Genomic DNA, 16,928 nt, shown 5'->3' on the forward strand with positions numbered 1-16,928 from the left:
TGCTCTGAAGTGCAGGCAGGGGCTAGAGCCAGCCAAGTTCTGCTAGTCCCTTCATGACTTGTTTCTGTCTCTGACATATGTTGAGAAAGGACAGATAAAAATTTCCCACAAGTTGCTGTAAAAGAATGGAAAATAGCAGTGTATTGCAATGCACTACAACATTTTAAAAAGAAACAAACATCAAAGCAAAAGAGTTTGTGCAAAGCCCACAGGGGATCTTCTTGAGTCAGCCACAGTGTCAGCAGCAATGGCACTTCTGCGGACTGCTGAGTTAAGTCAGATTTGCAGAACCAAGGCTAAAATCCATCCTTGTGTAGAAATCCCATGAGGATCTGGGACCACATTCACAGTTGTACTTGTTTCAGAGCAAGCAATGCCTGACTGAGTTGCAGATGTCAAAGCTCTCTTTCCAACAAATTCAAATCTAGATTATATGAAAGGATAAGTTACATTCTATTTCAGCCACAGAGGTGCTTGAGGAAAAGTTTTCGATCTTTCTGAAAACAATGCCACCAGTATAAATTAGAACAAAGCTTAGAACAATGAGATGTCATCCCTAACAACTGGGACAATGTAATATAGCTAAAATGAGAATGACAATAAAAGTATAAAAACAAGTATCTGCCAGTTTTAAAAATCTCTTTGCTTAACTGGACTTGTAATTGTCTTTTCTTTTTCTTTTTCTTTTTTTCCACATACATAACACAGGCTGTTATTTCATGCTGACAATATTTTGGATACTTCAATAGGAACAGAAATAAAATACAAAACTAAAATTGAAAATTTCCAGATGTTTGCACCTACAAAATTATACTTGAAAATATTCAGATGTTTGCTTTAGCAAAATAAAGTTTCCTTTAACAAAATAAAAAATGGGTTTGAATAGAGACTTCTAAGATTGAAAATCTCTAAATGGAAGAGGCCTCAGGGTGCATTGAGAGCACTGGCAGATTTATATTGAAGTGTAGCTGGACACTTAATTTCTACTAATTTTTGGAAAAGCAGTACATGGATTATACATTTTGCACATGCCAAAAGATTGCTAAATTACTTGTGACTTGTGTAAATTCCTAAAATAGATGATGCCTCCATTCCGTTGTAGTACTGAATGTGTTTTGAAAGACAGCTTTCCCTCAGGCAAAATCCACAGCTGAAACTGCACTTCCAAAAGGACAATGTCTGGCCAGCAAAGTCATCTTGTTATTTGACCACAAGAGAGACACAATTACTAGCTGATGTAGGTAGTCCCCAGCAGAGCTTTCCTGTAGCCTAGTGGGGATTCACCCATAAAATCCTTCACACAACAACCTTCCTAGACTCCTATCCTTGAAATCTAGGTGGGACTCCATGAGGTCTATCTTTGTCTCAATGCAGGCTGGATAAAGGTGGAATGAACACTCCAAAATATAACTTTAGGGTTTGCTTTTTTTTAAAGCCTGCACTTACCTCAATTCTACCAGTTTCATATTCCTTTTGGTAGCTAAATAATTAGTGCATTCTCCTAACTTTGTAACTTCAGAGTGTTCTTGGGCACCAGTAGTGGTTGTACCCTTTTCTGCCCCCAAAACTATCTATTTTAACATGGAAAACCCAGGGTTTTGGGCCAGGATGCTATGCCCCACTTATTTTCAAAACTGAGCAGAGCATCCTCATGAGACATGAAGCCATGAGCATCTCAGACAAGAAGCCGAGGTCTGAGCAATGAAATTCTGAGAATTGAATTTTCAGGCACTTTTATTCATTGTAACATACCACTACTGTGAGAGAAATTTACAATTTATTAATCTTTTACATTTTGTTGTTCTGAGGCCAGTGCTGGAATGAAACTGAAATAAAAAACATCAGTTTTTAAAAAGGCTTGGATCACCTTCCTGACCTTTTATTTATGAGTAAATCAAGCTTTGGCTTCTTTGTGGAACAGCATAGGGATTTATTAGTTAAAGGTTTTTTTCATTCTTTGAAAATAATTATGCACATATTGTATTAGGGTTTAAGCTGGAATTAGAGACTGAAATCATATAAATGGAAATATAAATTTTCTGTGGGGTTGCAGTATCCCAAACCTGTATTAAGTATACAGTTGGTGTAAACAATCCAAGTCCTAGTTAAAGGAACAAATGGGTCATTGGGCACTACAACTCAGTTGTCAGGAGAGGATCCCCTTCCAGTCTCAGTCAGGGGCTGAGGAACACTTCTGACCAGAAGTGGACCCCAAAAGATGAGCCATATAATAAGCTAGGAAGCATTAATTTGCTTGAGATGCTTCGCAGACGGATGAGAATGTGTTCAAAAGCCTGTTTAGAACAGGAGCTGGCTCCTGAGTCTCTGGTATCAGGAATAAAGCTGTTTTGTACAGAAATGGCTGTGCAGGCACAGAGAGCAGCAGACCTCCCAGCACAGACAGACACATGGCAGACAATACAACTGTCACGCTAAATGGATTATCTGTGCAATTTAGAAAAAACTTTGGAGAATGGAAATTCTCTGTGGCTGCTCCTGGGAGTGAGAGAAGAAACATATCCTGGGTGTCCCATGCAAGGATCAGAGCCTTGTCTGGTCACAGGCTTTCATGTGCCAGCTCACTTGATAGATGCATGGTCAGCAACTTAAACGGGGAAAAAAGCTGTCAGCCGGTGAATTATCTTCACATGAAACGTCAGCGCTGCGTGTCTTACACGGAGGTGCCTGCTCAGTAGTTGTCACTTACAAGTCAATGCTAGCTTAAGATCTGGCTTGAAAAAACCCATAGTGCTCTGTAGAAATTCAAATATTTCTCTTAAAGAGATAACTAGATGTGAGATTGATGAAGTATAGGATTGAAAACCAAACAGAAATCTGTCTTGCGTGCAGTCACTGGGGGTTTAGTAAAATGAAGAGCAGGGAGACAATTTGAGGGAAATTAAATTCGATTTTTTAAAATCCTCCTTATTTTCATTTTTAGGGTGCTTCAGCTGGATGTCTGAAGGTATTTTCTCAACTGTGAGCAATTCCTAAGAAGAGAATAAAATCTGAAAACACATTCCTTCAGGAATACTAGACCATAAAAAACACACCAGCACATCCAAATTGTAATGTGAGTACTAAGATTTTTCCAGCCACACCTAAAGCATCTGAAGATAATGTCCTAAAATAATGCTGCTTAAATGTTGCATGATACTTTTTTAGGCTGTGGCAGCTCTCATTTGATCCTCCCATCTAGGTCTCTTTTTCTGTTCTTGAATTAAATGTTCTCAAGTTTTCCTTTGCATATTTTCACTGTAATTACTGAACTTTACTTCACAAATAGTTTATATAGAGTCCAGACTCTAAAGAAACATTAAAGACAAGCCTTTTTAAAGCTTCTCAGATACCTAAAAATGCAAATATCCACTAACTACATTTAAGAGTATGGATATCTGATCTGGGGTAAATTTTGTTCCTAGATTATTTGAAAAATGTATTTTCCACAGCTTGTAATTTAAATACCTTTAAAGGACCTAACCCAAGTTCTCAGTTCTAGTGTAGTGTTATGAACCAACATTTAATATCATGGAAGCAGCTTCCAGTCCTGTCATAGTCAGCTCTGCAGAATCTGAGGACTTTAAGCATATAAATAGTCCCAGTTGAATTAAAGAAACAGCATCCAGCTTTAAACCAGACAGATATTAAAGGAAAAGGTGTGATAGTCTGCAGAGAGACTGTATTTATAATATGTATGCAAGTGAGAGGCTAAATTAGGGCTGTTTGGAAGCCTCTCAGCCTGTATTTTGAGCCTGTGCCTGTTTAACTTCAGGCCCCTGAATCAAAATGTGTTAGTGGTCCTGAAGGCACTTTGTCCGCTCCTCTATGCAAGTGGAAACTAGGACTGAAGCAATGAAACATAGCTGATTATTAGAAAACAAACATATTTTTGAAACACATATTTTTAAAAAATATATCCAGTTAAAGCACTTTCTGCATGGCATTCCACTGTTAATACTAGTTTGACCACCACAGATGCTAATATGTGATATATCCCTTTGTCAGGGTGATTATTCTAAACCCACATATTGCTAACTCAAAACGTTTTCAACAGCCTTTGCAGTGCCAAGGAAGCTGTTTCAGAAATTTTACACTTTTGTCTAGAATCTGAAATCAGAAACCATGCTGAAACCTGGAAAACCATGTATCTCCACCCTCATTTTCAGATGGAAATGTGAATTGTGTCTTGCCTACAATTCTTATTTCTCTGAAAACCCCATCTCAACACAGGGTGTATTTAATCACTGACGAGATCTTCAAACAGGTGATAGAATTTTTTGGTGATATGCATCCAAAATGCCATCAGTCACAACTCAGGGAGGGATGTACTGAGGGCATTTGTGGCAGAAAGCATTGTTTCTCAACACCCTGTGTTTAAATCTAACTTTCAGTTCAGTATAGTTGACTGTAATGCTGCAAGACTACCTGAAAAAAAAAATCATAAATTTGTCCTTCTGATTGAGTCTGGTATGGGGAGAAATCCTTTTCTAAGAGCTGGGTTGGATGTACTGCAGCACATTTTCAGGTGGATCCATGTTTTGACCAGTATCTGTGATGGCAGTACAGGATGGCACACCTTTATTAATTGTTTTTTGGTTGCTGTAGAGAGCTGTGACAGTGAAATATACTTCAGTATATATACTAGAAGCCAAATTACACATAATTATAATAGCAGTACACAGACTGATATCCCTTAACTCCTGTGGTTCCTCTTCTACGCATCTGTCCATGCCATAGTCACACCCCTGTGCCAAAGTGTAGGTGCACCAAGTCTGGTCTGAAATGAGAAGATCGTGGTTCTGATAGGCTGCTATCTTGCCTATATCCTGCTTTCTGAGGCTTGATCTTCTGTCAGAAGGTACAGGTTTTATACTTAGATGTATCCTAAGTATGAGACAAGCAATACTAAAATTCTGTGAGACCTGGCATTCAGCCATTCACAGGCAGATGCAGCAGGAATGAAAGAGGTCAGTCCTAACTATCGACTGTTAATGAAACCCCTGACAGAAATAATTGTAGATATGATCCTATAGGAAATAGAAGCTTCCTGGAAGTGAACATATAATTCCTCTTGTAATCTATTTTGGTTCTGAGTACTTAATTGTGAAGCTTTATGCCTTCTACCATGTCTGCAAAGGTCAATCCACACCTAATCTGAGTCTACACCCTTCTCAAATGTAAGTAAGGGCAGATCTCAACATGGTTTAAATTCTTATAATTTTATCTCCACACAGAGAGAAACACGGAGTTCATTTGAGGTTCACAACTCATTATTTTCCATTAGAGCTGGAAATGCTTTTAGACAACACAAGTATCCAATACTCAACAAAAAACCAAACCCCCCCCCAAAAAAAAGCCTGCCAAATATAGTGCTATATTTAAAGCCTGTACATCAGGAGGGTGGATTGCACAGAACCACCCCAGGTTTCCAAACTGTGGCACTGATCGGATCAGGCAGGCGGCCGACAGGGAATTTTTAATCTCTGAGAAGCTGGAATGGCAGACAGGACGAAGAGAGAAGGATGAATGATTAAAAGCAAACCAGTACTTGCATTACTGCTTTTGGAGGATGTAATCTCACAAATATGTGCCTTGCCTGAGGAGTCAGCATCCTAATAAGAAGCTGGCTCAGCCCAATTGGGAGGGAGAGCAGCAGTTAAACCTCCCGCTGGCTGGATCCCATGGGCTGTTTTCCACATGTTGCAAAATTTCTTCCTAATCCTTGCAGGTCAATATGCCTCTGAACACTAGCAGAGCTCTCCCCAAAGAACATTTTTCAAAATTATCTCTTTTGTGAGGCTGCACCAGTGCAAGCTACTGGATTCTCCCCCTGTGAGATGAGGTGAGAGGATAAAGAAATCTGAAGGAAGTTTTAAATTCATAAAGCTACCTAATCCCCATTCAAAATAATTCCTTAGGAAGCTTACATTAATTTAAGTTTCATATAATCACATTCTCCAGGATGCTATCTGCTATCCCAGTATTAGTACTCAACACATCATCACTGCAGATGCAGGCATTTCACAAAGAATGCAGGTTTGGATTTGCACATGTCCATTATGGCTGGGTATAAATAATGCTGTAGATATTTTTAGGGAATAAACAAGTCATTTTACTAAAGCTATTTAACCATGAATATTTAAGATTAAATTTCAAGAAGATTTCTAGCCACCCAAGCATTGTTTGCCAAATGCTCTCCTGTTAGCTCTGGCAGACAAGTTGTTGGCACCAGATTACACTTTGACAAAGCTCCAAAGGTGTTGTATGATTTAGGGCACCTAAATGTACATGAGATGAGTGAAGGCCAGTTGAGGATGGGATACAAAAAACTACAAGTTTTATTACATGTTTACTTCAGCTTTACCTTTTCTATTTGGATTTCTGTTGCTAACTTCTACATGGTAAAAGGGTATGAAGAACAACATTGCCAATTTGGCAAGAAATTATCAAAATCTAAATTTCTTTTGGTTCCTAGGAGAATTTCTGTTGCTTTTTGAAAAGATTGGGTTGGTAATAGGACATGTAGGGGAAGCCTCCTGATGGGAATTGGAGGGAGATACCTCTGTTTGTATTCATTCAACAAGCAGAGCCAAGAGCTTGTAGCTCTGTCTGCCTGTACTTGTATTTCTGTCCTGCTGTTGCATGTCTATAGCATTTGCCACATCTGTTCCTGCTCCTCTGCAGATGCTCAGTATATAATGCACTGAGTCTGGTCATCCTTAGCTCTCACAGGGATTGTCTCTACTACAGTTTGAATTGTAACTCAAATTTGAATTGTTTGCCTTTGCCATGTGTTGAGTATACATGTAACACTCAGAACCACTTTTTCTCAGAGCAGTAAAACTGATACCCATTGTGCCAGCTTTTCAAAAATAGTTCAGCAGTTGTTAGTAACAGCACATAATAAGTATCTCTAATTCAGATCCCAAGTTCATATTACCAAGTGTCTCTTGGTTAACTTCTGAAAAGCCATGTCAATTTTCAAGCTCATCTGACTCTTTCTGAGACGTCTAGACTCTGCAGAAACTCTTCTTACACAAAAATGCTGTTTCAGCCTTGCCTTTTCTCTAGGCAAATGTCTATTTGCCTACTGAACATCGATGAGCCCTGGGCAGGGCAGTGACAGACAGTTTACACAGATCGTGTCATTAGCTCTGGGGAAGACAATTCAAACACAGATTTGTGTCAGTTTTGAAGTGGAGCTGAATTGTGGGTGGCCATTTCTTGCTATCCAGAATTTAGAGAACTTGTGGTGTTACCTCTCATAATAATTTCTGTGAGCTAAATTATATATGGATATGGACTCTTGATGTTGATTTTTAATAAAAAGTTCTGCTTAACCTGACTTACAAATTCTCCTTGAGTTCCTGCAGGGGAATCTCAATAGATGAGGAGCCTGCCTTTTAACTCCTTTTCTATGTTCTACCTGCCTTTCTCTATGATCTCAGGCCACATGGGCTCGCTACACATGGCACAAATATCTGAAGTCTCACAAACAGCTATTGAAATAGCAAAAAGCAAAAATAAACAACAAAATATGTAGGTTCAAATAAAAACCTTGATAGATATTAGCTAATATTTGAGCTGGTTTTCAATCTGACTTTTTAAAGCAACATTGTAACACAGTTAGCTATGTCAACAAACAGTCCTAAACTCTGTCTTTGCGCAGGTTTTGTTGGTGGGTTTATTTTTCACAAGGTTAAAAAAAAAGAATAAAATTGATGCTGGTGATCAGGAGTGCAAAAGAAATGTCCAAACAAAGGCAAGACTTGACATTACTAAGATAAAGGATGGGGGGAAATGCAAAGAGGTAAAGTTAAGGAAGATAACATACTTTTAATCATTACATAATATTTGATGTACAAATATCATGGAGACATGCCAAGTAAGATAGAAAGTAAAAAAGCTGACTGTCTCCAGAAATACTTAAGTATTTGTTTTTGGATGAGAGAACTGGACATGAAATCACAGAAAGGAAGACAAGGGAGTTTGAAATACAGTTTAAATAACAGATGGGGCCAGTAAAAGAAGAGGGAAGAAAGAGCCAAAGAGCTAAGAGTAGCGATATAATATTTAGAAACATAAATGTAAAATTGGAATGTGGGAAGGATGCTATACAGGCAGGTAGGGGTAAGAGAGGAAAGAGAAACAGGAGCAGTTTAAACAAAGATACTAAATGTCAAATTGAGAATTTCAAAAGAACAGGTCAGAAGGGACCACTGAAAGAAAGAGAAAATGGAGACACCTGAAAGCAGAGAGTGATTATGTGTTTTGTTACCAGTTCTCTTGGACATCCTGGGGAACTGTTGGAAAAAACACTGCTCACCTTCTGCTACAAAAGGAAAAGACAAAAAAAAAAATAATGACATACTAAATGTTTTCAGCTAGATGAAGCAAGGATTTGGGAAAGTCACTAAATACAGCAATGGAGAAATTAGGACCTATGATCACGAGGATGTGTACCAAGAGGGTGATACATGAGACAGTTCAAAAATATGATCTGCAAAAGATAATATTAGAAATAGGGAGTGTAAAGAGGAAAGCAGTTTGCCAGAAGGTTAGGCCAACAATCCTAACATTAACATTAGAATTGTCAGGATATCAATTAATATAAAATGATACAGGCAATGGATGAACAAAAGGTGGAAGGGGAAAGAAATAGAATTTTGAATAGCAAAGTTTCATATTGCATCATTTATACAGGTTAGAAATAGGAGGCACCAATGCCGCTAGACGAAAAGCAGCGCTTTCATTAGGTTGTCTCCTTGTATGCATGATACGGAGGCAGCCCCACAGCACATCTCTCAAGAGAAATGGGTGACTTCAGATGAGAAATCCAACAACTAGTTACCACATGTCTAAGTAGTTCTTGAATAGCAAGTGTTTTGTAAGAACTTCTCCAGACCAAAAACTTTCTTTCAGCCTTGCTACTGAGCAGGGACCAGGAGAGCCGAGACATCTTAATGCCCTCCTCAGCAATCCTGGGTCCCACAGTCTTCAAACAATAAACAATGAATTATTTCATTTGGCATTTGGGATGAGGTTGCACTACCCCATCAGACCATGACTTTCTCAGACAGATGAGTCACTACCTTGGTGATTACAGCCAAGCGCTGACACAGCACATAGAGCAACGCAAGCGTGGGAGGATGCAAACCAGCTCTGGAACTCACCTCCCCAGTGACACAGCCACCACCTGTGGGCAGGCTGACAACTCACACAGATTGTAGCTACCTGTGTGTTGATGGGAATGACCTGCTCCCCTTGGTGCTATTCATGCACAAGGCTGGAATGTTGTGGCAGAGGTAGCATGACATGAAAGCTTAGGAAGAATGTGACTTTCAGCTGAAATATTATAAAACATAGAAAGCCATTTTAAAAATTGTCAAAAATACGGCACCTTCTCACTCAACAGATTTGGTAATTCAGTGTGCTATTTGTTTACTTTACTGATCGCACTAATTTGCAGTTTACACTTTTCCATTCTGCTCAAAGAACAGAGGTGACACAGCTGTGAATAAGCTGACAAGACACTACTGGCTTCCCCACTCTGCCTTAACCCAGATGTTATATGGTTTTAACTAGAGCAATGTAGTTAACATTTGAAACAAACCGAACAGCTACATTTGAAAGAAGAAAATTCAGCTCAAATAGAGTAATTGAGCTACCAAGAAGGGAAATGAGCTACACCTGAATTCCTGTTTCTATAAACCAATGATGTGCAGTTGTATCAGGAAAAGGCAACCACATGTCTATACCACACTGCTTTACCAGCATAAAGGCTGTGTGTAAAACCAGGCTGTCAATCATCAAGTTTTTATATTTTCATCTGTTGCAAAGATTTCTTTTCTGTTGTTAAAGCATGTATTGACAGAAATATGCTGTCACTCATCCCACTGCAAAAATTTCAGTTTGATTTGTTTGCTTATTAATTGACTAGGCTTTGTTCTGATTTTCAAGGAAGGGTCCCCCAAAACAGACATATTACAACATCTAGATACAAATACCGACTTCCTTGCACAAATATAAAAACTCTTCTCTGGCCACAGCATCATTCAATTCCCAATGAGAACTTTGCAAACCCTTCCTTTAACAAATGCTTCCCAAAACTAGGAAGCACCGTTTTTTATTGACATTAAAGGAATAAAATAACATGAAACACTGTCATTACATTCCATGGTTGCCCAGTCACCATGCATTTCAGGTAAATCTTGAGTAGGCAAATATTTCTCTACCATTTCAATAAACACAGCCACCAAAAAAACTTGGAGGTATTTTACTAATATTCTCATGTTGCAATTTAAATTAAGTTTACAAAAATATTGCACATAAAATTTAAAATCACTTAATACTCTGTGTGTTTGAGGGTATTATTCTCAAGACTTGTCTAACAATGTGAAACCATTGACTCATTTACTCCCATGATTGCTTAGCTATCAAAACATCGCAAGTCTTGAATATACAGGCACACATGGATTGCTCTCCTATGGATTCCTGACTGCCTTCTCTCTTCCATTTATGCCTAAGGGTGCAAAAAGTTATTTCCTTTTACCATTACAGGAGAGCAGTCTTCCTTTTGCTAACAGTTTTAAAAGAAGATGTAGTTTTATAGACCTGAAAGGTATCCAGAACTGCACACACAGTAAGAAACACACCAAAAAATCACAGTGTAATATTTCTTACAGTTTTCAAAAACCTATGCATTTTTGAAGAGCATACTTATTTTACATATTACTTATCTCAAGAATGAATCTGAGGATGCTTTTTATTATATCAAATATACTTTTCAATTTTTTTTTCTATTTTGGCCTTGTTTAGACATCAGATATATTTTTAAAACTTCATATTTTCAGTTCTAGAAGTCACTTTTGGGTTACCAAAAGCAACTTCACTGACTTCATGCTGAAAAACATTATCACTATCTAACTATAACATGAAGCAGAGAAGCTACACAGAAAAAGCACCTTGTTGTCTATACTAATGTTAAAGTATTAAAGCAAATAACAGCCTTAGTTACCTGCTTTTTGTAGAAAAGGTTCTTCATTTTAAATATGATGCAATCTAAAGTTTTATTCTTCCTCTCCCTCTAAAAGATACCACCCCAAGATGTAAAAAGCCTGGTCCTGGTGGTTTACCCAGGCAATGTAAAGAAATCTCCAGCTCAAACTGTGTGCACAGGCTAAACTGACAAACATTTACACAGCGCACTGCTTCCTTTCCCACTGTTTGTATTTCGGATCTGGGAGTCTGCATCTCCCCGTGATAAACACCTGAAAAAGTAACAACTTCAGAATGGATTTCATTTTCACTCACTATAAATGTGACCAAAATCCAAGTGAGGAGAAATATTTGGGCTCCTAAATAATTTTGAAAGCTGTAGTGTTAGACTATATGGTGTCTGACTTAAAGAACCAGTTTCAGTGAGTGCATTTTGGTTTCTCAGAATGAACTAGGAGGCGAGGAAAAGTCATAAATTCTCTAAAGATACAGGATTTTGACGGACAGGATGTTTTTTAAAGGAAGTTTCATAATTCAACTTCAAAGTCCAGGCCAAATTAGTAAATCCTTCCTGTTACTTTCATGAGGGACTATGACAACACTCAGTAATTCACTTCCTTCCTTTCCAGCCAACAATGTTACTTCCCATCTCCTGATTTTACAACCTCTTCTTGCAAAAGTTACACTTCTTGTAGAGTGAACCCTTGTTTAACCAAGATTTGCTGCTTACATACGTGAGTCATTCTCATTCAGATCCAACATTTTCACACTCTGAATTCTCTCAGAAGGAAACAGAGTTTCTTTATCTGGAACCCAGGCCAGTGAGGGCCACATGGAATCAAATCATAACAAATTACATATTTACTATACAGATAAGAGAAACTTTTCCCTAAACTTGCCTTTAGCAGGAAAAGCTGTTGCAAAGAAATAGATTTTAAATTGAAAGATTACTATAGGAAAATTGTCTACAGATGTCCGTGGGATTTAGATGAACTTCAAATAAGCTTAGACAGAATCAGAAGTACTTTTCATAACCTTGTTCTAAAGTATTTAACCAAGAAGAATGTGACACAGATTGTTAATTCAAAAGATTTTGCATCTGTATTTTAAAATAATAAATACCTAGAAGAGATAATTCGGAGGAGTACCTTTTTCACAGATTCTATAAATCTCCATGTAGGACTTTATTTATTGGGATTTCAACAGAAATTTCTTAATTTATCAGAATACCCTTTGGATGGAATTCACATAATATATTTCACAACAAGAAACCAGAAGTTTGTGGAAGGGCTTCTAGTAAAACGTTCTTACAGCCAAAAGCTTTTTCTCACCAACCCTAATATTTTCACTGTCTTCCAACAATCTGATACATTTTCTGAAATGATTTCTCAATAATGAACATGGATAAACTGTTCCACACCAGAAAAAAGCTGTAAACAAAGCTACAGCCAAACAATTTATTTAAAACTGAAGATTCACATATGCACAAGATTTTTTTCTCATGGTTTAATTTTAGGCAGCATAATAGATTTTTTTATTACGCAGGCTTCCTAAAGGGCCTCTAAATTAGAAAACTATGCCTCTAAATTAGAAAATTTATTATCTCCAACTTTTCAAAAAAAATTGAAACGTATAGATATGGAAAAGATTTAAAACAGGTTTTGAAAAAAAACAGAAGGTCATATACACTGTGGGTTTTGGCTCTTATATGATTACCTTGTTTGAAATGCATACTCAAAGACTTGTAAATGTTCTGTGATTTACACAACTTCCCGCTGCAATCATGCAAGCAGCACCCTTGTTAATGGGACTTGTAGTGATAAACCACATTAGTGCATTGAATCCAACAGCAAAGCCTCCAAGTATTGAAAATAAAACAAGAGCTCAGTGAGGTTTTTACTCCAGATACTGGGGTTTTTTTTCTGAATTTACTGTAGAAATTCATGGAGTTGCACAAAAAAAATCTACATCAAATCTATGCACCAAAAAGGCTGAAAAGGAGAGAATGACCTTCCTTTTTGACCTCTTCAAAGACCAAATAAAGGTTTGTTTGTCTTTTGACTCTTGGATAAATGATTATGCCATTTGAGCAGTTTTAAGAAAACAAAACAACACATTCAAAGCTGTGGTAACTTTCTGCTGTTCATCATCTGCAAGAGTAAAGATGGCCAGAATTCTTGATGAAGGGCAAAAAATATTTCTTTTAAAAATGCCTTACTTCTCAGAATCTAACCATGTATTTTCTGTGTTATTCAATTTTGTGTTTATGTATCAAAAACACCAAGGTGATAAATATTTACTACACCACTGTCAAAACTCCAAAAACACTGGTGAAAATATTGATGTGTAGAAGTGCTAGTTTCCTTGAAGAAAGAATTCCAAGTGGTCAACAGTTTATCTTGAGTTTAAACTGCTCAAAGAATTTCTTTTGCCTCCACTGTACTTATTGCAGTTAGCATTTTAAGGGTTCAGCTTACTCCCTCTCTTCACCTCAAATATATGTTATTTGCTCCTGATTTTGCGGAAAATTTCAGTTCATAGCCCCTTTTCATAGTTTTATGTTCATCTAGGCAGCTGAGCAAAACATACCAGAGAACATTTCAGCAATGCTTGTTTTTAAGCTATCTTTGATTATATAATTTCTTTTTTTTTTTTCCAATTACATGCTTTCCCACTTTGCTAAAATATTTATTCACACCCTACATGTTGAATAAAATCCTCCAAGTCAGCTAGGGAATCGTAAAGAAAATCATCTGTGTCTTGACTTTTGAGAAACTTTCGAAGGGTATCTAAAGCACACAAAGCCTCATTTTTGGATGGTAAAAGCTGTTCAGCTCCCTGAAGTTGATCACCTTGATCCTTATCTTCATCACCAACAAATGTCTCAGCTTTTTCTGATTTACTTTCTTTGGCACATATCCTTCCATTATTTGTGGGCACTTCATAAGTTACCAAGCCATCATCTAGAGCTGCATATTCTTCCGAAGACAAACCTTCTGGAAACTCTACTCCAGCTGCCCGTGCATGTGCAATCAAATCAAAATCATTTTCAACCTCATTGTCATTGTCATTTGTCTCAGTTTCTAATTTGAAACTTTTTGCAATAGTCTCTGGTGTTAGTTCCCTCCAGCACAGGTACAGCATCTCAATTGCATCAAGAAGGGTCAGCATAAACTCTTTATTACTTTCTACACAGTCAACAAATCTCTTTATAAGACAGTGCCTGTATTTTACCTTCAGACATCTGATAATCCTTTCTTTCATAGCTATACATGAAGAAGAGTCTGGAGGAAAGAACACTAATTTGACAGACTTCAGGTTCTTTACTTCTTTGTGAGCTGGGAGAGAATCAACGAGAATAACCACTCGGCGCTGCTGTGCTTCAAACCTGTGATTGAGTTTCTGCATCCACTGTTCAAAGATTCCTGAAGTCATGCACGCCTCATCATTTGCTTCATAATCCACTGTCAGTGATTTCACATCTTTGAAAGAGAGTGGACTTTTGCTTTTTCCTATAATGAGCAGTGGGAGTTTCTCAGAGCCATCCATATTTGTACCCACCACTACAGTGATGCTCTCTTTGCTTTGTTTACTTACAGAAAAAGTTTCCCCTTTAAATGCAAACGTGTTATGTGGTAACATCTGATATAACAACCCAGTCTCCTGTACGTAAAACACATTTTTTGCCTGATAATCATTTAAATAACAAGGAAGCACATTTTGGTACCAAAGAGTTGGAGCACCCACTGCAGGACTAGCAGTTGCTTCTACAGGCTGAGCTCTGAAAACTAAACCATACCTCGACTTGAAACGATCGAGCCAGCCATTGCTGCATTTAAAATCACTGTGTCCAAGCTTCTGGGCAAAATCATTCGCCTTTAGGCGCAACATAGGGCCATTGACCGGCACATTCAAGCACTCTGCAATTCTGTACCACTTCATCAATGCCACCTCCAGGTCGGCATAAAAAGCAGTCCTCAGTCTTTTCCTTTTAGGATCAAACCGCAAAGTTTCAAAGGCTTCCAAAACTTTTTCCTTATTCTTCATAATCGAAGACAGGGAGTTCCTCTTGATGCCATACTTGGCTGCAATGTCCGCCTTTTTCTTGCCGCTCTCCACAGCGCTTATGATGTCGATTTTCTCCTCGATAGTTATGCTTTTTTTCCTCCTCACTGTGGGTTCGGGCAGAGCCTCTGCCATGGCACCGAGCAGCGTCTCCCAGGCGCGCTCATCCGCGCCCACAGCCGGCCAGGCTCCTTCTCTGCCGCTCCGGCGGCTTCCCCCGCCGGCGGCCCGACCCCACGGGCACGGCACTTGGCGGGGCTGGGGCAGCCTCCCGGGCGGAGCCGGCGGTGGTTGCCATGGCTCCGACCATAGACATGACGGCCTAGAGAGGCCGCCGCCGTCATCCCTTTCCGGCCCGGCGCTTCCGGCTCCTGCTGCCACCGGAGAAGGAAGAAAATAAAGCTTGAGAGGGGCCGCCGGCGCCGCCCCGCCCGGCCTCCTCCGTCCCCCCTTCCCTCCTTCCGTCCTGCCCTCCCGTCCCCCGCAATACGACGCCCCCGGGGCCGCAGCGGCGCCGCCGGCAGGTGAGGGACGGGCCGGGCCGGGCCGGGCCGGAGCAGCCGCTGGGCCCGGGTTCGGGGAGGGCCGGGCCGCGGCTCCCGCTCCGTCCCGTCCGACGTGTCACCCCGCGGGAGCGGCCGCCCTTCCCCGGGCTCCGCGGCGGCACCGGCAATGCCCAGCGGGTCGGGGTCGGCCCGGCTCGTACGCCCCGCTCCGGGCGGCAGGACAGGGAGGGCAGCGCCCCAGCAAGGGAAGCAGGCGGGTTCCACGAGAGAGAAAGGGAAGTGGTGTGTTGGTGAGGAAGAAAACTGTAGCTGCTGTGTGAATTTTGTGCCCCTGGGAGTTATTCCACACCCTGGCAATTACTGTTTTAAGTGTGCCAATTTGTGTTTTGCTTACTGTTCTCAAAGCATGGAAACGCGTTGGTGTTGTGTGACAAGCAGGTGTTGCATGTGGTATTGTCTCCAAACGAGAGGCAGTTCTTCCAGTATTTCTTATAGTACCTCTCTAATAGGTTATTTTTAACTGAAACCCCCTAATAGCCTTTAGTCTTGCATTAAAGTCTTTGGAGGGGATCATTTGGAAAATCCAGCCCAGAATGTAGTTTCCGTTTCTCACGTGTGGTGGAAAAAGGTAGCAAGCAGTTATCACTTTGCAGTCAGTGGCTCTGTTACCTAAGAGTTGATTCTCTAGAGAAGATAACAGAAGGGTTCTTTTTGCAGGGCTGGAGGAAGATGTTATTTGATCAGTGCAACTCCAAAACTTTCTGAATTGTGTGTATGTTTATGTATGTATGTATCTGTCTATGTGTCTGTGTACGTACACAGTTAAAATGTCAGGAATAAGAAACACAGAAGAGTGTTAGATTGGAAAAACTGGAAGCTGAGGCAGTAGCTTGATCAGCTGCTTTTTTCTGATTTGGTAGAAGTTGAAACCATAATGGGAGCCCATGGTGTAGCTAATCTGAAGATGAGCAGAGCATTAAAGTGTTTAGGGCCGGGGTGACGTAGCATGGGGAGTGCGAAAGTCAACAGCAGCCCTGTTCTCCAGTCTTCGTCTCCGTCACGTCTTCTAACTCCCAAACATAATTAGATCTTGCAAGTGGAGCAGCCAGGGAATTCAAGAGCATTAAGAGGAAACTGTGGTGTGATTTCAGCAGGAAGTGTTTAATACAATTCTTTACATCTTTTTGTAAAAAGTGGTTAATCTCTATCTTGACAAGAATTAATGAAAGTGTTCTTAGTTAGAAATTGAAATTGTCATTAAAATGGTCGTTTTTCTACCAGCATTGGTATTTTCTGCAGTGTTGCAAAAATTTACATTCTTTTTGTAGTTAAGTAGTAAGACAACAATAAAAGTATGTA

The 16,928-nt window shown here is 39.5% G+C and overlaps 2 protein-coding genes across 6 annotated transcripts in view; one reads left to right on the plus strand and one right to left on the minus strand.

The window, feature by feature from the left end:
- Positions 1-13,665: 13,665 nt before the first annotated feature.
- Positions 13,666-15,312, minus strand: TIGD4 (tigger transposable element derived 4). Its single transcript, XM_053975959.1, has one exon. The coding sequence runs from the start codon at positions 15,196-15,198 to the stop codon at positions 13,687-13,689; it is 1,512 nt and encodes a 503-aa protein (XP_053831934.1). The 5' UTR covers positions 15,199-15,312; the 3' UTR covers positions 13,666-13,686.
- A 98-nt stretch (positions 15,313-15,410) lies between these two features.
- Positions 15,411-16,928, plus strand: part of ARFIP1 (ADP ribosylation factor interacting protein 1) — a 40,811-nt gene continuing 39,293 nt past the window's right edge. For all 5 annotated transcript variants that reach the window (XM_053975960.1, XM_053975961.1, XM_053975963.1 and 2 more), the window contains exon 1: positions 15,411-15,587. The gene's annotated coding sequence lies outside the window, so the exon portion shown is untranslated. The remainder of the gene's footprint in view (positions 15,588-16,928) is intronic.

Source organism: Vidua macroura, chromosome 4 (assembly GCF_024509145.1).
Source record: "Vidua macroura isolate BioBank_ID:100142 chromosome 4, ASM2450914v1, whole genome shotgun sequence".
In the NCBI taxonomy this organism is placed as follows: domain Eukaryota; kingdom Metazoa; phylum Chordata; class Aves; order Passeriformes; family Viduidae; genus Vidua; species Vidua macroura.